General features: G+C 50.1%; 9 protein-coding genes across 9 annotated transcripts; 4 read left to right on the top strand and 5 right to left on the bottom strand.

Moving 5' to 3' along the window:
• Positions 1-837: 837 nt before the first annotated feature.
• Positions 838-3,536, top strand: VTN77DRAFT_6059 (uncharacterized protein; the record flags this gene model as incomplete). The annotated part of the gene is made up of 8 exons (XM_069422295.1): positions 838-900; positions 990-1,721; positions 1,781-1,861; positions 1,918-2,221; positions 2,278-2,451; positions 2,511-2,597; positions 2,656-3,124; positions 3,185-3,536. The coding sequence occupies 8 exons, from the start codon at positions 838-840 to the stop codon at positions 3,534-3,536; spliced, it is 2,262 nt and encodes a 753-aa protein (XP_069276461.1).
• A 326-nt stretch (positions 3,537-3,862) lies between these two features.
• Positions 3,863-5,673, top strand: VTN77DRAFT_6058 (uncharacterized protein; the record flags this gene model as incomplete). Its single annotated transcript, XM_069422294.1, has 3 exons — positions 3,863-4,125; positions 4,178-4,474; positions 4,533-5,673. The coding sequence occupies 3 exons, from the start codon at positions 3,863-3,865 to the stop codon at positions 5,671-5,673; spliced, it is 1,701 nt and encodes a 566-aa protein (XP_069276460.1).
• Positions 5,674-8,157: 2,484 nt separating this feature from the next.
• VTN77DRAFT_6057 (uncharacterized protein) lies at positions 8,158-9,486 on the bottom strand (the record flags this gene model as incomplete). The annotated part of the gene is made up of 6 exons (XM_069422293.1): positions 8,158-8,482; positions 8,558-8,964; positions 9,035-9,065; positions 9,126-9,241; positions 9,377-9,415; positions 9,484-9,486. The coding sequence occupies 6 exons, from the start codon at positions 9,484-9,486 to the stop codon at positions 8,158-8,160; spliced, it is 921 nt and encodes a 306-aa protein (XP_069276459.1).
• Positions 9,487-10,062: 576 nt separating this feature from the next.
• On the top strand, positions 10,063-11,055 carry VTN77DRAFT_6056 (uncharacterized protein; the record flags this gene model as incomplete). The annotated part of the gene is made up of 2 exons (XM_069422292.1): positions 10,063-10,176; positions 10,237-11,055. 2 exons carry the CDS (start codon positions 10,063-10,065, stop codon positions 11,053-11,055), a joined length of 933 nt encoding a protein of 310 aa, XP_069276458.1.
• Positions 11,056-12,562: 1,507 nt separating this feature from the next.
• VTN77DRAFT_6055 (uncharacterized protein) lies at positions 12,563-13,551 on the top strand (the record flags this gene model as incomplete). The annotated part of the gene is made up of 2 exons (XM_069422291.1): positions 12,563-13,420; positions 13,507-13,551. 2 exons carry the CDS (start codon positions 12,563-12,565, stop codon positions 13,549-13,551), a joined length of 903 nt encoding a protein of 300 aa, XP_069276457.1.
• A 601-nt stretch (positions 13,552-14,152) lies between these two features.
• VTN77DRAFT_6054 (uncharacterized protein) lies at positions 14,153-14,597 on the bottom strand (the record flags this gene model as incomplete). Its single annotated transcript, XM_069422290.1, has 2 exons — positions 14,153-14,515; positions 14,571-14,597. The coding sequence occupies 2 exons, from the start codon at positions 14,595-14,597 to the stop codon at positions 14,153-14,155; spliced, it is 390 nt and encodes a 129-aa protein (XP_069276456.1).
• A 41-nt stretch (positions 14,598-14,638) lies between these two features.
• VTN77DRAFT_6053 (uncharacterized protein) lies at positions 14,639-16,537 on the bottom strand (the record flags this gene model as incomplete). Its single annotated transcript, XM_069422289.1, has 4 exons — positions 14,639-14,737; positions 14,801-14,885; positions 14,947-16,125; positions 16,197-16,537. 4 exons carry the CDS (start codon positions 16,535-16,537, stop codon positions 14,639-14,641), a joined length of 1,704 nt encoding a protein of 567 aa, XP_069276455.1.
• Positions 16,538-17,624: 1,087 nt separating this feature from the next.
• Positions 17,625-18,828, bottom strand: VTN77DRAFT_6052 (uncharacterized protein; the record flags this gene model as incomplete). The annotated part of the gene is made up of 6 exons (XM_069422288.1): positions 17,625-17,645; positions 17,704-17,968; positions 18,031-18,380; positions 18,444-18,579; positions 18,652-18,688; positions 18,750-18,828. The coding sequence occupies 6 exons, from the start codon at positions 18,826-18,828 to the stop codon at positions 17,625-17,627; spliced, it is 888 nt and encodes a 295-aa protein (XP_069276454.1).
• A 1,250-nt stretch (positions 18,829-20,078) lies between these two features.
• VTN77DRAFT_6051 (uncharacterized protein) lies at positions 20,079-22,418 on the bottom strand (the record flags this gene model as incomplete). The annotated part of the gene is made up of 3 exons (XM_069422287.1): positions 20,079-21,194; positions 21,250-22,129; positions 22,291-22,418. 3 exons carry the CDS (start codon positions 22,416-22,418, stop codon positions 20,079-20,081), a joined length of 2,124 nt encoding a protein of 707 aa, XP_069276453.1.
• Positions 22,419-22,985: the final 567 nt, after the last annotated feature.

Genomic DNA, 22,985 nt, shown 5'->3' with positions numbered 1-22,985 from the left:
TTCACATCGCCTTGGTTTTATTTCCGCCAATCTGTTTTCTGATGATTGTGAAATGGGCGGGGGGTGCCTATCTTGAGCTAATAGGTATTTTCCATATTTCCACTGATGATGATATTCAAGCTCTCCAACCTCAAATTTCTATTTAGAGCCACAAATCCACATAGGCTGGATCTTTCTTTCCCTTTTTTTCTTTCAATATTTCCATTGAATGTTTTGGAAACCGGCTGAATCGCTTTAGTATAGCAGATATTTATCATCTGTACGGAGTAGTGCAGACCGCTCTTCCACTTGACCGCATATAACTTGCAGACGACAACGACTAAGCAAAGTCTACACCCGAACTAAAACCAAGTAACTATTTCGCATGAGCTTTATGGAGATCACGGCAATCTGAGGAGGTCAATACATCTAGGTATCCTTGGCCAACCAACCTGCTGCTGATTTGTAAGATGTTTTGAAGACCATGCGATTCGGGATCCTACTTGATGCGTATGAAAATACAAAATTGAGACACAGTGGGATTACCTCAACCTGGCATCTCAAAGAATTTGTCGTAATACCTGTACAGTACTTGATTTAAGACTTGGTGAAGGCACAATGTGGAAGACATGGTTAATCTCAGTTGGCCACAATGATTGGTTCGTTGTGGCCATGTTCGCCCTCCACCAACCAAACTTTGCCGCTACAAACTTTACAACCACCCACTCGTAAACCGACTGGGTATAGGGGGATCTCGAGCGCGACACCCGTCTATATTGGAGCTGGTGTTTTATTTGATAACATATCCATATCGTGTAGCCTGCTTTTGATCATTTGTGGTGTGTCAGGTTGCTCAGAATGGAGGCGGAACTCCAAGCGCAAATTCCCGGTCTCGACCATGTGATCTCGGAATATTCAGTGGTGAGTACCCATAAGAAACGATAACAACGCACCAATTAATCAAGGTCGCATTCAGAAAGGAGGACGAACTTGCGCTAAACAGCTTACAGGGCTATTTGACTCATGCCTCAAAGGCGTACGTGGGGGATGCTGATGCAAATGCTCCCTCGCCACTATCAGAGGCAGCGGACACCGTCACAGAGCTTTTGGTGTCAGCGTCCGGGGATTTTTCTCCTCAGAACGAAAAGGCTATTCGCAATCTCGTGGAGAAATTTATCTCCTCTCTAAGCTCTGCAGATGGAGTTGATGCAGAGCGGAGGCAGATGCCCTTCGCCGCAAAGAAGCTCGATCAAACTATCCATGTGGGCTCTCAGAGGAACATCTCCTCCACCCTGGGACTTGTAGGCGGAACAGTAGACCTGGAGTCTGCCAGTACTAGAAAGGTGGAGTCCCGTGTTGATCGAAAGAAACTGGAGAAGGCGGAGCGGAAGATCCGGGCCAAGCAGGAGAAGAAAGTGATGAAAACCGTTGAGTACGAAGCGTCACGCTTGCTCAATAAGCCCGATCCCGCCCAATCTTACGAAGAGTTCTTCATGGCCGTCAATCCTTTGCAGATGGGGTCTGATTCACAATTTAAGAGCAAGGATATCAAGGTCGAAGGGATTGATATTTCCATTGGTGGGAAACGGATATTGACTGACGCCTCTCTCACGTTGGCTTATGGCCGGAGATACGGTCTTGTGGGTCAGAACGGTGTTGGAAAGAGTACTCTGCTTCGTGCTTTGAGCCGCAGAGAAGTAGCAATCCCGACTCACATTTCTATTCTTCACGTCGAGCAAGAGGTTTGTTGGCACGAGAAAATCTCGCTTCGCGGTATTTGTTGCTCACTCTTCCGGATCAGATTACTGGTGACGACACCCCTGCACTGCAAGCTGTTCTGGATGCCGATGTCTGGCGGAAACACTTGCTTCAGGAGCAAGATGTCAGTCTATCCTTTCCGTTCTTCACAGAAGTCTTCTTACTAAACGGAACCAACAGAAAATTACCAAGAAGCTGGCCGAGATTGATGCCCAGAGATCATCGATGGCAGACACCTCAAAAGATGCGGCCAAGTTGGACCATGAACGTGAAGGCCTCGATGCAACGCTGAGCGACATCCACGCAAAACTCGCGGAGATGGAGTCTGACAAAGCCGAGTCTCGTGCTGCCAGTATTCTTGCGGGTCTTGGTTTCTCACCTGAGCGACAGCAGTTCCCAACTAAAGCGTTCTCTGGTGGTTGGAGAATGAGGCTGGCTCTGGCTCGAGCTCTGTTTTGTGAGCCAGATCTGCTCCTACTTGACGGTTTGTCGATCTATGACCACTCCGTAGGAGGCCAACACGAGACTAACGCTTCGCAGAGCCCTCAAACATGTTGGATGTGCCGTCAATCACTTTCTTATCTAACTATTTGCAGAGCTATCCCAGCACTGTTCTTGTCGTTTCTCACGACCGAGCCTTCTTGAATGAAGTTGCTACTGATATTATCCACCAGCACTCAGAGCGGCTAGACTACTACAAGGGAGCTAATTTCGGTAATTCAATCTACCATTGTACCAGTCGTCCACGCATGACCCAGTCTGACCTTGGACAGATTCCTTCTACGCTACTAAAGAGGAACGAAGAAAGAATGCGAAACGAGAATACGAGAAGCAAATGGCTGAGCGAGCACATTTGCAAGGTTTGAAAACTATCCCCCTAACGGGTTCTAGTTTCTTTACTGACGTATTCAATGTCAGCGTTCATTGACAAATTTAGATATAACGCGGCCAAGTCCTCCGAGGCGCAATCAAGGATCAAGAAGCTCGAACGCATGCCAGTCCTGGAGCCTCCAGAGAACGAATACGTCGTGCACTTCAAGTTCCCGGACGTCGAGAAGCTCTCGCCGCCTATTATTCAGATGTCAGATGTTTCGTTTGGTTATTCGAAAGACAAGATACTGCTTCGGAATGTCGATTTGGATGTCCAGCTTGATTCGCGCATTGGCATTGTTGGACCCAACGGCGCCGGAAAAACCACCGTCCTGAAACTCCTCATCGGGCAGCTTCAGCCTACGAGTGGTTTAATTTCCCAGCACCCGCGGTTGCGCATTGGCTACTTTGCTCAGCACCACGTTGACGCACTGGATCTGAATGACAGCGCAGTAGGATTTATGGCCAAGAACTATCCAGGAAAGACGGATGAGGAATATCGAAGGCATCTCGGAGCGTACGACTCACCCTTCAAACACATTACTGGACAAATGACTGACACAATCTAACAATCTAGGTTTGGCATTACTGGTATGACCGGTCTTCAGAAAATAGGGTTGCTGTCTGGAGGTCAAAAGTCTCGTGTGGCTTTTGCCTGCCTATCACTGCAGAATCCGCATATCCTCGTCCTGGACGAACCTTCTAACCACCTGGACATCGAGGCCATGGATGCACTCTCAGAGGCGCTTCAGAACTTCCAGGGCGGTGTTCTCATGGTCTCTCACGACGTTACCATGTTGCAGAATGTCTGCACCAGTCTTTGGGTCTGCGACAACGGCCGCGTGGAGAAGTTTGACGGGGACGTCAATGCGTACAAGAAGAAGATCGCCGCGCAAGCAGATGCAGCTGGAGTGGCAAGGCCCCAGTAACGTAGATAGATATGATTCCCATCTAGCCTCAGAAACAAACAAACGCAAGCTTTCCATGTCATGTCTGGTTTAGGAGCAACTTGCTTGGGTAAGTGGTTGCATGAATGGAGTCAATAGTAATGGATGGTCTGGGACCATATTGCTTGTCGAAGCTCCTGCCAATCATGTGCCGAGCTGGGACGGTGGGTCAACGCTGGAAGCTGACTCCGTAGATGAACAACTGTACACCGCACTCCGTAGTCTGTACTCCGGACCAAGGTAACTTGGCTACTGGCCAACACCTGGTAATTACTTCCTGTGATCCCGATCATCTGAGATCCTCGCACATGCCTGTTGATGGATTCGACACGACTGGAGTGAACTCAGTGGCGGAACAATCAGTAGAGCTGGAAGACATGGCAGCCCGCGATGTTGACGACCGGACGGCGGTGGATGCTCCGCTCCTCCAAGACAACAACAACATCAGGGGCGTCAATGATGATTCCGACCGACTGCTACTGAGTCCGGAATCGAGGGGCTCTGGAGGAGGTATCTTTATATGGGCCTTGACGTTCTCCGCGGGAATAAGCGGTCTTCTTTTCGGATATGAGTATGTATAACACATTAATGAGAGCGTTTCATTCACACTCATTCCTCGATAGCACAGGTGTGATTTCCTCGACCCTCGTGTCAATCGGATCTGACCTCTCTAACCGCCCTCTCACCACTCTTGATAAGAGTCTCATAACATCCTGCACCAGTTTATTTGCATTGGTTGCAAGCCCGTTTGCCGGAGTTCTCGCAGACAAAGTCGGCCGAAAGAAGGTGATCCTAATCGCTGATGGTCTCTTTGCCGTCGGAGCATTATGGCAAACATTCACGGGGACGGTTGAAGGTATGATATTCGGGCGGAGTGCTGTCGGTTTGGCTGTCGGTGCTGCGAGTCTGGTTTCTCCGTTGTAAGTAGCGTTACCTTCCTCCGTGCACCCTACGATAACGCTGACCCCTCTGGCCTAGGTACATTTCGGAGCTTGCCCCTTCGGAAATGAGAGGCAGACTTGTCACCATATTGAGTCTCTTCATAACGGGCGGCCAAGTTGTCGCCTATGTGATTGGCTGGTTATTTTCATCAGTGTCAGGGGGCTGGCGCTGGATGGTTGGTCTCGGGGCGGTTCCAGCGTTTTTGCAGCTTGCAATCCTTGTTTTGCTTCCGGAAACTCCTCGATGGCTTGTCCAAGCTGGTCACGGGTTTGAAGCGAAAAGGGTGCTGGAGAAGGTCTTTCGAGTATATCCGGACGCCGAGCGTGTCGCAGACTCCGTGCTGAGAGCTATCGAAAGGGAAGTTACGGAGGAAGAGGAGGAAATGAGACGCAATAAGCCTCTGGACTCCACCGCGACATGGTACAGCCAATCTTTACATACTTTGTCCGAGCTGATATGCGTTGGCGGCAACCGACGAGCCTTGACCATTGCGATGATGCTACAAGGGCTCCAGCAGCTTTGTGGATTCAATAGCCTCATGTACTTTTCGGCAACAATCTTCTCCTTGCTCTCATTTTCGTCTCCGACTCTGACATCCCTCACCGTGGCTATGACAAACTTCGTCTTCACGCTCCTCGCCTTCTCTTTAATTGACCGCATAGGCCGCCGACGAATTCTTCTTTACTCCATCCCAGTCATGGTCATCGCTCTGCTCATTTGTGCCCTCGCATTCTCCTCCATAGACATACCAAAAGCGCTCTTAGCCATTCGACGGCGAGGGGAGGGGGACTCAAGTAGAGGTTCATCCATGCCCCTCATTATCCTTATTTCCTTGACTCTATACACTGCTGCGTACGCTGCTGGTCTTGGAAACGTACCTTGGCAACAATCGGAACTTTTCCCTTTGACGGTTCGCTCTCTAGGCTCAGCCATCGCTACGGCCACGAACTGGGGATCCAATTTCATTGTTGGCCTCTCCTTTTTACCCATGATGGAACTTCTGTCACCGGGTTGGACATTTGTCAGCTATGCATTGGTATGCGCCGCCGGCTGGGTTTGTGTGTGGTTCATTTATCCAGAGATGAGCGGGCTGGGTTTGGAGGAAGTCAAGGGACTGTTGAGTGATGGATGGGGAGTTGAAGAAAGCTTAAGGAGACACCATTCCAGGATCGATTAGATATCTTGCATGTAAAAGCAGGTATTTACTTTGGCCTGAAGGAGCGCTTCTGATTGACTTTCTGCATGTCATCCTGGACTGACCAGTTTCGTATCTGGTCATTTAGCAACTGAAGTTAGGTTAATCATAATACAGACAGTCAGGTGAAATCCATTTCCACTTTGAAGGACATCGAAGTAACTGAGGTATGTCAACCTCACTCTCGATAGACCGGAGTTGCTGTGCTCATCAGCTATCCAGAATTTTCTCCAACCTCAGGAGATTTCCTTCACAGGAGATTTCCTTCACAGGAGATTTCCTTCACGAGCCCTGTATCCTTTGCAGCATGAAGGGCCTTCCCAACCCTTTTCGAAGGTTGCCACCTGAGGTATTTCTCGGTGCTCCTCATGAAGAAGGGGGGGGGGGGGGGGGGGGGGGGAATGAGTACTGACTTCCTGGTGACCTCTCCAAGATCGTCCAACATATAGCCTGTTTCCTCGTAGGCGATACCGATCTCTCAAGCTTCATTTCCGTGTGCACCTCTGTGGCATCCCAAGTGCTGCCCTCGCACTCATCGATCTGGCGCAAGCGGTTTGACGACCAGTACGACTCACCCCAGGGCCACGATTCGAGCGAGATCAAGATCGAGTACCAAACGCGAGCGATCGTTCTGGCGCAGAAGATCTCGTTCCGGCACGGGGAAAAGGAAGAGCAGGAGCTGTGGCTCGAGGTCATCAAGACTCTTTGGAGTCCTACCGTTCAAGGTCCACCAGTGGTCCTCCTCCGTCCCATTCCAAAAATCCGGACCGCGTCAGTGAAGCGCTCTGCAATTCTGATTTTCTGCACCGACCGGTTAGTGGGTATGGTCTGCGCTCGTAGCATCCTCCCTCGGATAGTTTCTGTGCTGTCCAGTTGGTAAGAATCCCTCATAGATCCGACTTGTTGGTACACGAAAGAATTGACCCTTTTGACCCTTTGTGCCAGTGCTTGACTCATCTGTCTCTAGACCTGTCAAGGTCGTATCGGTGCTCTCGGGGAGACTACGACATCCAGAAGGTCTATTCTTACAAGGTCCCCTCTCGAGAGCCACTCGTATCCATCCACAATCTGGATCTTGAAAGGCTACTACATCTCCGCAACTTCTGGCAGCGACATCTGATCCATCCCGTTGAAGATACCTTTTATGGCTCCTTCGAAGGTCTGCCTGTCAGTCAGAGACCTAAAGCATGGGACCGTCCTTTGGACGAGAAAGTGGAGCTGAAGGGTCTTTGGTTGGGCTATTACTGTGAGTGATTTCCCCCCCATCTCCCTCTCAGTTTGATAAGACAGAGTCTAACAGACCGATCCGATCGTTAATGTTAGCATGCATCCATCCATATCCGAGAACGCTCAAACTTCTCAAGGGACGTCAAACGCGCGCTGACTTGGACAGTCACTGGGCGCAGATATTTCCTCTGGTATGTCAATAATCCCTAGACTAGAAAAGCTCGGGTATATAGAGAAAAGAGCAAATAACACTAACAACATCTCATCTTCTCAGTCCCTCCACCTAACCATCGACCCAGATCCGCTGAACTGGCCAGCCATTTTCGACTGGATCATCCCCATCCTCGGCGCTGCAACATCTTCTAGGAGCTATTTCCGCGGAATCCAGCGGTTCCACCAGGTCATGGACAGTCCCAGCTATCTCGTCCGCGGGTTCCTCGAACCTATCCCTGCTCCGCAGGGCGGCATCAGGCTGGACTCGGATCTGCTTCGTCATCTACGACGCGAACCGCGACTTTCTCAAGCTCGTTTTGCCTGACAACGATGATGGTGATGATGAAAATGGCGGGGCGCTTCTTCCAGAAGAAGACTGGCCACCGGTCGATCTCTGTGTGGATTTCCATTGGATTTTTGGCTATGAGGGCGTCCTGCTCCCCGGAGGAAGGATCATGTTGGGACAGTGGCTTGATATGGCGAGGGCGGATGAGGCGCCCTGCAGTAGAGGCCCGTTTATATTCTGGGATGTGTAGAAGTCAAGAAAACAAACGCACACGTGACCTGGTCGAGAGAGATCAAATATGTCTCCGAGATGAAATGGACTGGACTGGATTGGATGAACATTTTATAGCATCTACTGCAATTTGCAACTACGCTACCAAATAACAATCAGCAAGCTGAGACGTAAAAAATGGCCGTTATATTTTTTTGGACTTCAAGGGGGAGAAAGGTGGTATCAGCTCTATCATGGTATATTTATTACCGTTTCCATCTTCAAAGATTTAAATAATTGCTCCTTTTGTTTTGTTCTTTTTTTTGTATCCTACCTGAATACCAACCAATCAACGCGGTTTGTTGTATGCCAGACAGACAGACAGGCAGTACAATAATGTAGATCGATAGATAAAGCTCTACACCAAAGACGACAGACAACAGGGTTACAAGAGAAGCCTGAAACCACCCACGATACGATAACTGGAAAATAAAAAACCCACTAGCCAGCCTCTTTCATCTGTCACTCACTCACTCCTCGATGTCTTTAACTTTTTCCCACTGGCCCTTCAGGTTCTCCTTCCACAGGCTGACCTTGTTGTCGCCGCCACTCACAGCAAGGATGTTGCCGCTCAGGCTCCAGCTGACTCGCCATAGCACCGTGTCAAACTCGAGCGTGGTGCTGGTCCATTGGCCCGGGTTTGCCGCGTCCGACGTCCAAATACGGACGGTCTTATCTTGCGAGGCGGAGGCGATGTATGACTTGGAGAGGATACTGGGCGACCAGGCAACGTCCCGAACCCAGTCAGTGTGGCCTTCCAGGGTCTGAACCAAATTGTATGTCTTGGTTTCTTGACTGTGAGGGGTAAAAGAGAGAGTTAGTAGGGGAAATACTTGGCCTTTTCAGAGTCCTCGAGAGTAATCAACGTACTTGTATTCCCAAATTTTGACTGCATTGTCACTGCCGCCCGTGACAAACCTCCTCTGCTGGCCGGGTCCGGGATTGGCGCTGATCAAGCTGCCAGGTGATGCGGCAGGCGCCCAGCCGACCGCGTTCACACCCATACCATGAGCATGGAAGATCTGGTGAGTCCAGCTGTTGTCGCGGAACTCGAGAACACTGACGTGGCCGTCTGAGGAGGCGCAAGCTAGAAGACACCCGCTTTCGTGGGGGGCCCAGGAGACGATGTTGACGGATGCGGTGTGAAGGGAGAAATCGAAAACCTTGTTCCATGAACTGCCGGTGGCTGATGGTGCGCCCGTGGGCTGTTCGCGCCAAATCAAGACCTTGCCATCGTAGGAGGAGGAAGCCAAGATGGTGCCGAACTTGGGGTGTGCCTAGATGCTCCATCAGCCCTATTCACCTGAAATTGGAGAAAAGCTCCTGGATTTGTGGAATTGCACACACCCATGCGACACACCACACCGCACCCTCATGGCTGTGATATTGTCCAGAATCAGCATGTTGTCGGGTCAGAACCACAAGGACCTGCTCTCACCCTTTCAGAGTCTCGACCAATCGGTGTGAATCACCCTCGATCTCGAATATTTTGATCGTCTTGTCGGACGAACATGTAGCTAGCCTCCGGCCATAGTAGTCCAGGCTAGCATCGTGCTAGACAAAGCAGTGCCAGGGATATGTTAGTTACGTGTCCAATCCAACACCTCTGAACAGCACCGAAGACATATGCATTGTTTCTTTGCAGAGAAATATAGAGCATGATGTGACGTAGAGCATGATGTGACGTACAATCATGTCATCGTGGCCAGAATTAGAAATCACTTGTGCCTTCAGTTGCAAGGTCAGCATGTTAGTACGGAGTAGAAAGGGGACGGGATCTGAGGAGCTTCACGGACCATATTTGCGATGCATGCAATCCAGCGTAATAAAGGAACAGTTCACACACAGCACCGTGATCCTGTCCCTGCTCAAGTTCCTGCTGGGACAGCGTTGGGGTGGAGAATGCGTTCAGAGAGGAGCTCACAACGGTGGTTCTGCGGACTTTAGGTAGGCTGCTTGGACCCCCAAACACCAGACTGGCCAGTCCAAAGTCCATTTCCGCCTGAGCGGTCAGGCATCAACAAAGCCTCCATCTTATCTTATCTCTTGATCTACCCCACGTGAGACAGATGCCTCGGTCCAGTTGAAGTCCTCGGCGAGAAGGACGACGTTGACCGTTGCCGCCATCATCGGAGACCATCTTCGCCCTCTTCATTCCCTTCTGCCCGCGACTCTCTCCTTATTCTCTGTTTTCTTTTGCAGGCTGTTCTTGCATCTCACAGCGCATTGCATACTCGTTTGCTGTGTGCTTTTTCCGGCGTCATTGTTCCTGTTGGGGATTTTCGGCGCGTCTACATTCACCTGGCTACAGAGCATTCCTTCTTCTTTCCCACTGACAGAGACGCGCCCTACTTCGCGGGGCTGCTGTAGCCGCCATGGCTGATGCCATTTGTGGACCTTCCAATGCGCTCCAGAGTTTCCAGAAGCATACGTCCGTAGACCGGACCCTTCAGCAGGACCGATTAGTCACACGCCAATCACCGGCCCAGGTTAGTCTTCCTGAGCGGTTATCTCGCGGTTTTCACTCACATTGCTAAATGCATTTGTAGGGGTTTCGGTCCCCAAATCCCAATGCGGGCGTTCTAGATGCTGAATTCGAAGCTTTCGAGACCAACTTTGCGGGACAGCCGGCCTCGGAACTCGAACGTGTCGGCCCTTATGCTGCTCCGAGCCATAGCCATCAACCTATATTTCCTACTGCAGGCGCGGACTGGGCGGCGGATTTTCAAAGGTTACATTTATCTGGGCCTTCACACGAAAGTCCTCAACATCAGTTCAGACCGGGTGCACAAGCCGCTCCCGGAGGTTGGCAGGATGAGTTTCTTAGACAGCAGCAGCAGCAGCAGCGGACTTCACTCCAACAGTCATCTCCAATGCCGACTTTCCAGTCCTCTTTCAGGCCCAATTACCAAATGAGTGGGGGCATTATGCAGCCTCTTCCAACCCACCAGGACACATCGCAGGCCCACAATCAACTTAAGACCGAGACGTTCGATGAGTCTGCTTTTGAAGCGGCGTTTGAACAGGCAAGGGCGGAGTTGGAACGACAAGAAAACGCCGCTGTTGCGCAGCAAGACGTCACGGAAAGCGAGTCGCAGCAAACAGATACGAGTGTACTCCCGGAACAAACAGAGAAGATACGAATTGGCTCCGATCTCATCCTTCATGACAACAAGTCCGATGCTCAACAGCGGAGAGATGATGCTGACGAGTTGGCAAAAACTGCGGGACAGTTGCTTGATAGCGTCAGCCATGATCAAAGTCAGAAGTTTAGAGACAGTACTTTCCTCGCCCTGATGCGTCGGATCCGTGATCGCGAGGTACACATCGAGGGCGATGAGTTTCGCGAAGTCAGTACCCTTCCGTAAACTTGGGAAACAATTTCGGAAGAGTGGCATCGCCGCTGGTATAGCTTCGGCCTTCTGAATTGGCTCTTGTCCTTGCTAACCGATCTCTCAGACCGCGCAGCCCCTGCATCCAGGCGGTCGGTATTATCCCGAGGGTCAACCACCGTCCATCAGCGCGGAGGCAGAGAAGGCCAGCCCCACGATTACCGCCAACGACAGTAAATTCGACAACGTTGAGGAGTCCGGTGCTCTCCACGCATAGTTCGGCACCACCACTTCGAGTTCGACATAGATTTGATCCAGCTGAAGTCGGTTTACGACTCTGCCTTTGGCTCTGCTGACAATATGGTACAACAAAGGGCTGGGAACAGTGTCGCAAATGACACAGCTGCTGATAGATGGACTTGGGTTTGTTGCCGGGTTAGGCGACACTAACGCGCTATACACAGAAGCGGACATCGAAGGCGTGAATGAACTTCGATGTGTAAGTTCAGGGACAGGGACTCTGGTCCAGCATAAGGAAATTGTACAGGATACCCTTTCTGATTTAATGGTCACGTACTTTGCATCTCTATTTTCATCATGTGACAGAGCAAAATCGCAGTGAAGCAAGGGATTCTATTCATGCCAAAGAGTAATTATGTTTGATGGAGAATCTATTGTGAATGTGAGGGGAAAGTACATATGTAGGTATGCTCTGTGGTTGAGTTTTGAACTTGAAAGAAGCCAGTTACTGCAGATAAATCAAATCATCAATTTCGACTCTTTTCTTGAACAGAGAATCCAATGCTAAAGTCGTATTATTGTGTTGAACGCAACCATGTGATACAGATAGGCAGTCTATTGATCACTCAGACTGGCTGTTGGTGTCATTTCAATCTGTCCAACATAATAAGAATCACATAATAATGCACCCCTGCAGTCACCTATTATCCTTCCTCCTTGGCCCACTTCCAATAATAGAGGCAGAATAGAGACATGATTGTATTGACAGGTGGCAGGATCCTCCCGGCCTTCTCTATTGATGACCAGGACATGAATACGAAATTTTACTATTGTTTCTACCACCCTGGCCCAAAGGGCAGGGGTTGATTGGATGGATGCAGAGATGCACTGCATTCCTGCTGTATCACCATCAATGTGTATACTTGGAAGCTTTTCCATTGATTCAGCGGTTAAGTGATTGTCATTAATCACGATTAACTATCATCACCTGCAGTGTTTTCATTCATTCATTCACTATTGTCTGAAGCGCAAAATGAGTTACCTTCTTCTCCCCTCCTTCCTTCCTTCAGGTTATTTATTTAAAGACTCTGACTTTCCCCTGAACTTGCTTTTCTTCTACTGCTACATTTTGCTATCTGTTTACAGTTCGTCTGTTGGTGGAGTTTCTTCTGCCTTGGGTATCTTTTGGATATCGATCGAATCATTGGACCATTTATTTAAATTTCTGACCTGGTCATCTCCTCAGCTGCTGGTGCTACCTGTCTGCTTGATTAATTTAGATCTTGGATATTTCTTGGACAACATGCTACCTCCATCCGACTCCTTCGGTCATCAGTCTCGCAAACTCGCGGAGGTCCTCGCAAATGCACGACAGAACCGGTCGACCTCTTCTGTGCCTCCGCCTCCTCCGTACTCTGCAATCAAGACGCCTTCTTCTTCTAATACGGAAGGAGAAAAGAACAATCTTCCCAACTTCGACTATGATCATGACTATGACTATGACGACGATGAGGATGTCTTCCTCAAGGATGACGCATCACCGCGCGCGTCCCCGACCACCATCAAGATCGATGCATCGATCAGTGTTGTTGGAGACAGGAACACGATCGCCATTCTGCCCGTGTCCAGACTCGTTCGAAGTGGCAGCAGCAGCAACGGCGATGGGAGTAGTAGTAACGACTGCAAGAGAGATGACAACAACGAGTCGGCCATGCAGACGCAGTGTCCCAATCTATCTCAACAGCAATCATCCGGATCCGCTCGTCAGGCGACCACCTATCTCCAACGCTTCCAGCAGCAGCGACATACACAATACGCCGAACTAGCCAATACGATCATTGCCGGTCTCAACAGCGCCGGGCTTCTGACAGACCAGTCTCGCCGTCGAGTGGAAATCGAGATCAACTCTGCAATCCGGATCCATGGCACGGGCAACGTTGTCTGCGCTGGTGTGCTGCCACGGTCTCTTTCCAGGAACACCAACACCAACGCGAACACGAACGCGAACTTGGAACGAGAGGTACCATCTTCTCCTCCTGCTGCTGCTGCTGTTCCTCCTGCATCCTTCCCGGAAACAAAGAAGGAGAGGAATCCCACTTCTTCCGGAGATCCTCCTGCTTCTCCAATGGAGCCAGGCGTTCGGAGGAAAAGATCTAACTCGGTATGAATATTCCTGCGAAATTTCTCTTGATTGATATGCGTTGATCTGAAAACATATGCTAATTATTATATCGCGTATCATAGCAGGAACCACTCACGCCTCTCCAAGCAAAGATACAGAAGACGGTGTAACACTTAACAATATCGATTCCTTACAAAAGAAAAACCCTAATTTTCCCCCTTCGACATGTATGAGAACATGACAGCATGATATCATGATAGTATGAATAGTATGAATAGTATGAATAGTATGAATGGATGGATTAATGGATCAATGTCAAGCAGATCAGACAGGGTCGAATGGATGGCTGAAGTAACTAGTAGATAGATATCTACATAGACAACCGATAGGAAAGAATAAACAAAGATAAAACAGCGAAAATATTAAATGACCAAGCTTTTCTTTTCATTTCTCAATTAATTAAACGTTTATCGTTGATCTCGTCCTTACTAATTTCGAAAAAGCGATAAAAACAAAGTTTTTGGTTGATGTTTGAATCTCACTCATTTGCATTTCATTTCTTTTCCCTTCATAATAGGCGGTTGGTAGGTACGAATATTCGATGATAACAGGATAAATATGGATGTCTATTCCGACGTCGTCTAGAAAGGGAAAAAATCATTTAAACAGGAACCTACCTAACCACCTGACAAGTTCTCCTCCCCCACTTCACTCAAACCTGTCTAGAATATAATATTGGTTTTTTGTAAAAAAGACACATCATGAAAGAAGTTAAAAAAAAAGGGGTGAGAATCGGACAATCGGAAGAAGCAAAGCAAGCCGGGTATGCCACGACAAAGTAGGTAACATTGTACAGTACAAGCCGCGTAATGGGAAGAAGTACATGGGATAAAAGCCCCTGGGAAAAACAAAGATAAACGCCGCGCCGCATTTTATAGCCAAGAATGACATGACCCAGTCATGCATCATAGAAAGAAACTCCAAAATGGTGAAGAGCTGCTGAAATATGAACTCCACATTATCCGCTCGATAGGCGGGAAATAAGAGAGGCCGGGAGGGATTGTAGAAAGCCAGCCGACCTAGAAGAAGGCAGTTCGACTGACATATGTCCTGGCAGGACAACTTCGACAGGGTCTGTGAGACACGGTTAGGTGAGGCTGCTTGAGATGAAACAGACCACAAGACCTACCTGTGTGCCTCTGACAATAACAAACATAACACTCCGAGTTAATTAAACATGTGTGAACAGATAGAAACTCATCGAGCCATAGGCATGTCATGGCGGTGTAAGTCTTTGGACCACTCAGGAAGGACCTTGTCGCGCTCGTAGAGGTAACCACAGTTGTGGCAGAGTGACTGTAGCCTCTGTTAGCTAGGACTGCCTTCCAAGAGACTTGCGCCTATTGAGTGAGTTCTTACCCTTGGACCAGTAGGACCATCCCTCACGGTCCAGACAGCAGTGCCCCAGACCATACAATTGGAACATCTCCACGTTTGACGCTCCCTACAGTGAAAGTCAGTCTCAATCTGATCTTCAAAAACAAGTTAGAACAGGGAAACTGTACCAATCAGATAATGTTCCGCCGCCTCCCCCATATCCAGCCGTATCCGGCGTGCCACGTCCTCCAGGGGTGCCACCTCTAGCCAGCGGACTGAGACTGCGGAAACGGCGCTTCCGCTTGCTCCTTTCACCTCTTCCCAGCGGGGTTTCACTGTCAACATCAAAATAGCCACCTGCCTGCCTGGAAGTATCTGGCGTAATGCCCGCGGTGGAAGAAAACCGGGCAGTCTCTCTTCGGAGACGCCTGATCTGTCGTTCTCGGTCTCCCTCACGCTTTTCAATCTCCTCTTTGGATAGAGTTTCAACCTTGGGCTCCCACTCATCTCCCAGACCTTCGGGATCGTACCGCCATCCGGCTTCGGCGCCATTTGCAGCTTGATTATCGACCTCAGTTCCATAGGAACCCACGCCGCTAACCATACCGCCGCTTTCACAGACTTCTTTTTTCAACTTCAAAACCGCTTCATAGATGCCATGTGCTATAGCACTAACCCACTCTCCACCTAGACCCAAATCGGCGCATGTGACTTTGGCAAAGTCTTCTGCCATGCCAGGCGGATGTAGAAGGGACCATTCGAATTTGTCGGTGTACAGCTTGTTCTGAAGGTTGATATTAAGATTGATGATGCATCGGTATGCGTCATCGGGGTTGAGAATGCTGTCATTGACAAGGGGCTCCTTGGTAACGGTGACACCGTTGGCCCTGCTGGAACTATCAGGTGTTGCAGCATTCGCTGGAGCGGGTGTTGCCGAAACATCCCTTGAGGCGCCAGTGTTCGCATTTGGAGCCGTACTCGGTGGTGGCTTTGTTTGCGTACTTTGAAACAAGGGATGTAGTGCGACTCCTGCATACTCCTCGAGCTGCTGCCGGATCTGGGTAGCAATAGCCGATATCATTGCTTGCGGGTTGGGCAAGTCCAGTTCTCGAACAAAGACGGTCGCGAATTCTTCAGGCGTCGCCAATGCTTCATGGAGATTCCAGAGAAAGGTGTCCTTGATCCGATAAGCAGGTAAAGGATCTGGTTTTCGATAGCCTGGAAGCGTCGGATTCACCCCGGGCTCCGTGACACCCCGGGGTAGAGGAAAAGGTTCTAATGGCTGGTGCGCGGGAACTTCAAGATCGATTCGGATAGGAATAAGGGTCAAAGGTAATTGCGACTGAATCTGCAACTGATCCGCGCAGCTGGAATATAATAAGTTAGACACGCAGTATGGCAGAAGAAGCCCTGTAATCTCTCAAAACTCAAAACTTACGCTGGTCTCAGCATCCTCTTGATCATCCAATCTCTGAAAACTCCTTGGACTTCAACAGGAGCATGGACTTCCTTCCCCAGTTTCTCCGCCAGAGGAACCTTGTCAAAGCTCGGGTCGTCCCGTCGAAGGCTCCTGAGGCCGGTCGGGCGGCGAGGACCCTCGCTATCATCAAAGTCATCATCATCGAACCCGTCCTCTGCGTAGTTGATCGCCGCGGTACCGCGCTTCGTAGTTCGCGATGTCCCCGCTTGCGAAGGCGGGATCACTGGGGTGAGCAACGCGTTCCCATACTGGCGCAGTCGAGGGGGATAAGAGGTGATGTAACCTCTGACTGGGGACATGGTGGGCGCTAGGGTCACTCAAACCATGACCCTTTTGGGGCGTTGTGAGGTGTATTTTCTTTTGGTGCCGGATGCGCAGGCACGGCGGTGGCAGCTCTCTCGTAAGGTCAAAGCTTGCCAGTCCGTCGCAGATGGAAACAAACAATGTCTAGGATGCTGAGAGTAAAACGGTTAGGATCGTGGAATCTTATGATTGTGACAGGGTACAAAGGGAAGAAAAGTATGTGAAAGTAGTAAAAAAACGCGGTGGTCGATCGAGAATGAGCTCGGGACACAGCGCAGGCCTGGCACGTCTGGCGCTCCTTCCTCTTGATCGTCGCCGTCGGGGGAACTTAGTAGTTGGACTTAGGGCGCTTCGGTCGCGTTTTCTCGTGGACAGTCAGCCTAGTCCCGTTGAGGAAAGCATGTGGCCAACTCTAGTCACGTGACACAACCCTCCGTCGTTGCCTCAGGTCAACAATCTGATATGCTTGGAACAGGAGTAATTGAGACGAATTATTATTTTGCTTGGATGACACATCTATGATATTTTAACTGGATCGTAGAACGTGGATTTGTCCATTGAGAGAGGCGGCAAAGCTAGCTAATTGATGGAGACGGAGTTGAATGCCCATATGCATCTTCTCAAAGCTTTTGGTAAACATAGATATATATATATCCTTGAATTGCTCTTTGTTTCAAAAGAGGTAAAAAAGGGGCATGGTTGACATTGCTCTCACGCGGACGGTGGTGATGGTAAGGGTATGATGAACCACAGGATGCAAACATGACAGGCCAGGCAAAGTAAAACAAACAGATGGAAATTAAAAAAATAAAAGGGCAAGATATAGTATATTTATAGAAAAGGAAGCTTTCCAAAACCCTCATACTCACAAGACGCCGTTCTTTGCCACCTGTAGATGCTGACCAAAGACTGTAGTGTTCGACAGAGGGAAGGGATATCGTCAACTCAAGATGAATCACCAAGAGAAAAATAAGACAAAAACCATGACGGTGGGAAAAGTAATGTGAACTACACGAACATCCGCAAAGGGCAAAAAGGCGGAAATCGCAAACAGAAGGGCGCTTACGGAATTGTTCCGCAGGATTATCGCAGTCCAATGACGCTCTAATGGGCAGGATATATTAGTGCCAAATCGGGCTAGCAATTTCCGAAGGAGACGTACCATTTCTAGAGTCCAAACTCTCCGAATCCAGACTTTCAGCTTCCCCTCGACGCCGGGGACGTTTTCCAATTCGACGCCTTCCCACCAGCAACGCCTGGCTGGCTTCCTCCAGAACAGGAGGAGTTTCTGAGCCATTCCAACGGAAGCATTGTTTGCGATATCGCCTTTGATGTCGGTACGGAGCTTTGCAAGCGCCAGGCTGCAAATGACGGCTTTGTTAGGTTCTGGAGCGCGGTGACCCCAGCGGTCGTCATGATTAAATCCTCTGTAGACAGTTAGCATGCGCAAGAAATAAAAGAGACAAGGTTAAGATTCAAAAACACTTACCCAGCCGTCAACATCTCGATAAGATGTTGCTCGGTACTCCCCGCCTCGTCACTCTTCTTCAGACCAGCAAAAATCCCATCCTGACTCAACAATATTCGCGCTGCAGCGCGTTTAATTTCGATCATCTCATGATGCTCGATGTCTCGCCGGGGTGGGATGACGTAAAAATCCAGGTCCTCCCGCAGGACAATAATCCCTGCCCGATCCTGCAACATGTCCCTGGTGGAGCCTTGCATCGAGTCATGGGGATCTAACTGTGGTGAACCCGACGGCGAAGCTGAGGCGGATGGGATTGACTGTGCGACAGTGCGAAAGAAATCCAACATGTACTGGAGAGAGTTGGGGTCATACTAGAACAAGTCATATCCATAAGAATGTATTCCAAACACCAAGAGGACCGATTTCACACCTACATCAACTGGATAAATGTCGCCCTCGTGGAAACCACCCATGTGTCCGTCGGGTAGCAGACCATTCGGGAAGAGGGAGAGCAACACAAATTCCGGTAACGTCAGCAGCTCATCTCGAGAAAGCGTAAATCGAGTTCCCCTGTGAAGTTCGCATCATGGTCAGAAATCAATACGCGACCACCTTCCCAGCTCATGTAGTGACTGTAATTACCTAAGATCAAGTGTGATATGCTCATCCCCGTTCACATCTAGAAAACGCGACAATCAGCATCAGGTCAAACGCCGCGCCAGATCATGGTCCTGACATACCGCCTAAAGTATTAATTGGAGGACCGCCACTCTGCTGGACCTGAGTAATGATGCTTGCCGCGCCCCCTGCTGCAGCCATCACGTATGTAAAGGATTCGAGTGGACTGGACCCTTCAGTATAAGGAGGTGGTGGCTCTCGATCGTCTGGCGCCTTTCCGGACGGCTCGCCCTTCTTGTCTTTGTCAAGGGCGGCTTTGGTATCCGCAACAACGGACGATTCGGGTGTCGACTCCGGCGGTTCGTCTGGAGGAGGCGGCGGCGGAGGAGGAGCGAACGCTGGAGGCGAGAGACAGGAGGCCTCGGTCACCGCAGCCTTGGCCGGGCTGAGCTCTGTGTCTGGGCTGAAATACAGCGAGGAGAAGGGCGGAGGACGAGAAGATGAAGATGACGAGGACGCCTCAGAAACAGGTGAATGCGGCGGAGGGGTGATGTAAGACTCGTCCTCCACGGTGGGAGCGGATTGATGAGCAGGCAGCGCCGTGGCAGGCGTGCCTGGAGGATCACACTGAGTCGTCAAGGCCGTGGTTGTTCTCTTGTCTCGATGGATAATCAATCATGTATAGGAAGCTGACTGGGTGTGCAGAGAGACGATCGTTGCTTGCAAATGGACACCTGGTTCGGAGATTCTGATTATAGGGGTCTTCGACAACGGCAACGGCAGAGGACCGCTCACAAGTCCGATTGCTGCGGAGTCATTGAGAGCGGGCAGACAAGGAGGAGGGCGCGGAGGAGCTGGTCGGGGGATACGAGCAGGATAGGCACAAGCAGGAATAAAGTATATAATTACAGCACGACAAGATAAGGTGAGGGCTGGAGATGACTAGCGGGTGACGGTGATGGGGGAGGGCGCTTAGCGGGTGGTCATTGACCGCCGAGCGTCTAGACGTTGCTTGCGTTCTTATTAATATTCTTCCAGGCTCTTTGGGTATTGATCTTAGGGCACCACAATGAGAAGTGGGAACCTGAGGGTCAAGTTATTGTTATTGCTATTATAGCATCACCACAGGACATCACTATTGTGATCATGAGCTTGGTATTGTTTCAATAAGTTTGCTGGAAGCTGTTAACTTCGATCAATGGCACTCTGCTACACTGCATCCGCTGCCCCACTCCGGCGGTATGTTTTCTGCCTGCTTTGGACATTATTATTTATCTCCTGTCTATACGGAGCAAGTCAACTACCATCGACGCAATGTATTGTTCATCACTACATGGGCCATGGAGTATACGTAATGTAAACAATTCCGGAATCTGGTGAATGGACCTCGATCTCGGCTCACAAGCCACGAGGCGCAAGACAGGAAGTGTATAGATTTCCTGCAAGCTCCTCTATACTTCACGCTCCGCAAAACTCTGAATCATGCCCTCCAGAGTTGGCTCGTACTCTTTCAAAACCACCTTATCACCCTCCAGCTTCGTGTTTGCCTGAACAAACACTTTCCGAGGCACCTTCTTCTGCAGCACAACCTCCCGCACCTTGGTCCCGAACCAGTCATCCACGTGTGTGACCTCGTCATATAGCTTCGTGCCAGCGGCGACATCAGCCGTGGACTTGTAGATGTGCAGTTTCTGCAAGTATTTTTCCACCGCCGGTCGCCCATGCGTGAGGATCTTGGACCGGTCCAGATGGATCTCAAGGTCAGACAGGTCGTCCTTGGTGTGGACCAATTTGACAAAGTCATCGCCGACATTGAGGAAGGCCCGGAGAATGCTGAAGCGCGCCTGCATGTGAGCCTGTCCCCATTTGCGGCTCTTCGGGTCCCAGAACTCCAGAGCAACGACTCCCGCCCGCGCCATCTGCAGGTATGAGACGTACAAGACGTCTCCGGCTTCGTTGTTGAGGTCTGTGGTGCCATCGCCGTGACCAAAGATCTTCAGGATATCAAAGTCACAACTCAATGCCATAGCCACACATTCGGCACGGCACTCCTCATAGGACGACGCGATCGACCCGAAAACCGAACTCCAGGTTTGGCCCGGTTTGTACCAGGTTGAAATGGGCTTGTTGGTGAGAGGGCTGATAGGTGGGTTCGATACGTCGAAGTTGAACTCACCCGGGGCTGTCTCCTGGAGAAGCTTGCCCGTTCCGTGGCCGAGAAGCTCATGGAGTCCCACCTGCACTTCGAAAGCTGCGTCGCGATAGTTCCGGAACAAGTCCAAATCCTTTTCGGCAATGAATGGGACCGGTTCGTTCGGCGCTTTGGCACTGAGGACGTTGCCAAGAGAGACATTCTTAAAGCCGATATTCTGACGAATATCGTCGTAGTTTGGGATATTGATACCCGCTGGGATGCCTGACCCTGCGAAGGTCAAGACCTCCAGAGAAGTAAAGTCTGGACTGAGGAATTTGTCCTTTTCGAAGTCTTTGCTCCACGGCAGCCTGGAAATGTAGCCCTCCGCGCTGGCCACTAATTCGCTGAATGTCTTCGTACGCACCAGATTGACCTGGGAGATGGTCAGAGTCGATACACTTGGAGGATAGAGCTTGTGGTCGACTTACCATGCTCACCAATCCCTCCCATTCTCCTCGCACCCCGTGAGGATCCCTGTACGTTTCAACGAAACCAAGGTTGGTTTCAACCGCTGGTTTCTGGTCCTTGACCCACAATCTCTGACTTTCTTTGAAAGCCTCAATTGATCCTGTGCTAAAGGATTTCGCATATTGCTCCAGCATCTGTTTCTGAGTGTCATTGGCGGCATTGAGTGCAGCCTGCTTGATGCTATGGGCAATCTTTGCCATCTCATTCAAATGATCTCCAAAAACCAGACTCAACCGTTTTCCTTTGAGAATTCCTTCCAGTTCGAAGGAATCAGCTTCTCCAAGATCTCGGTCATGAGCAGGAGGCGAGGATACTCCGGAGGCGATTAGAAGCTCAAAATCACCGTTAGGAGTCTTCCTCAGCCTGGTGTTCTCCAGGGGCAACCCCTTCTTCTCTAGAAAATCGCCAACTGCCGTGATCTCATCCTTGGTGATGGTCGGTGAATCAGGGTAGTAGGTCGTCAAGTGGCCCTTCTCCGGATAACCCAGATGCATCAGGGCAGTGGTGCTTGTCTCGTAGATCCCACCGCCTGTAGTACTCGCCTTCTCAAAGGCAGCTTGTGTTTCGGGCGTGGCGGAGGCCAGCGCCTTGAACGCCTCAGGACTGATCCTCGGAATGAACTTGGAGTCACCAAATCCCTTGTAATTACCATTGTTGCCCAGAAATTGGGCAGCATACTCGAGGAAGAAGCGCAAATCCTCCGCGCTGACCCCAGTTTTCTTAGCAAGACCTTCCCAGTCACCATTCGACGCTTTGTAAAGGGAAATGATCAGGTCGTAGATGGGCTCCGATTCGGGCGACACTTGGCGCAACGTAATTCGGGTGCCTTCAAAGGCAGCTCTGAAAGTAGCAATCTCTATATCAGCCAGGTTCACTCGACGTAGGGCGTCACGTGCGGTATATTCGACATTGCCTAATGAGAACGAAAATAATGGGAGTTTCTAGCACGCCGGTGATGTCACAGGGGGAAAAAAAAAAGGAAAACGGAAGAAAAAGCCAACCTGCTCATGAAATGCGCATATCGCTTGAGCTTCTCGTCCTTCAGAGCCTCGAAATGCTGCTTGATCTCGAGCCTGACCACCGTAGGCGGCGAATCGGCCAGATAGTGCTGTTTGGTCGCTGCATCCATGATTGATCCACCTCTCGCAGAAGCCGCCGTGCTGTTGTAACGGGTTTGAAGAAGACTGTAACTGTTGTTGAGCGATCCTGCAGAGGAGGATCGTCTCGTGTGATGTCGGAGCTGTAGGAGTCGTTGACGAGCAGAGAAATTGGGATGCTGGAGGAGTGATGTCAAACGACCTCGAAGAGGGGTCATAGCTCGATCTGGGCCGGCGCGGGAGGGGTAAATGACCCAGCTGACAACTCAATGCAATGATGAGAATTAGGTGCCTCCTGCACGTCACTCCTGTTGGCCGCCCCGCGTTCCAGGAAGAAGCGGGCAGCTTTGCGGGAGCTTAAGCTAAGGATGCTAAGCTATGGCTGGCGTATTTTACAGTATCCTCTCTGTATTAATTTTACATACAGATATCCATTAAGCACTATGACTAGTCCATTTTAAACCAAACTGCAGAATGGTATCTCTAGCAGAATACTCTTTGCAATCCAAGTGAAAGACCAAGTTTGTTTCGCCAGGGAGAAACAGATATACCAAGGGGGAACTTTTGATGGTTCATCACGCATGCTAGCACATGACCAA

Source organism: Rasamsonia byssochlamydoides, assembly GCF_041956645.1.
Source record: "Rasamsonia byssochlamydoides strain NRRL 3658 unplaced genomic scaffold VTN77scaffold_45, whole genome shotgun sequence".
Taxonomy (NCBI): domain Eukaryota; kingdom Fungi; phylum Ascomycota; class Eurotiomycetes; order Eurotiales; family Trichocomaceae; genus Rasamsonia; species Rasamsonia byssochlamydoides.
Note: the sequence above shows the minus strand (reverse complement) of the source record. Positions and strands in the feature narration are given on the sequence as shown.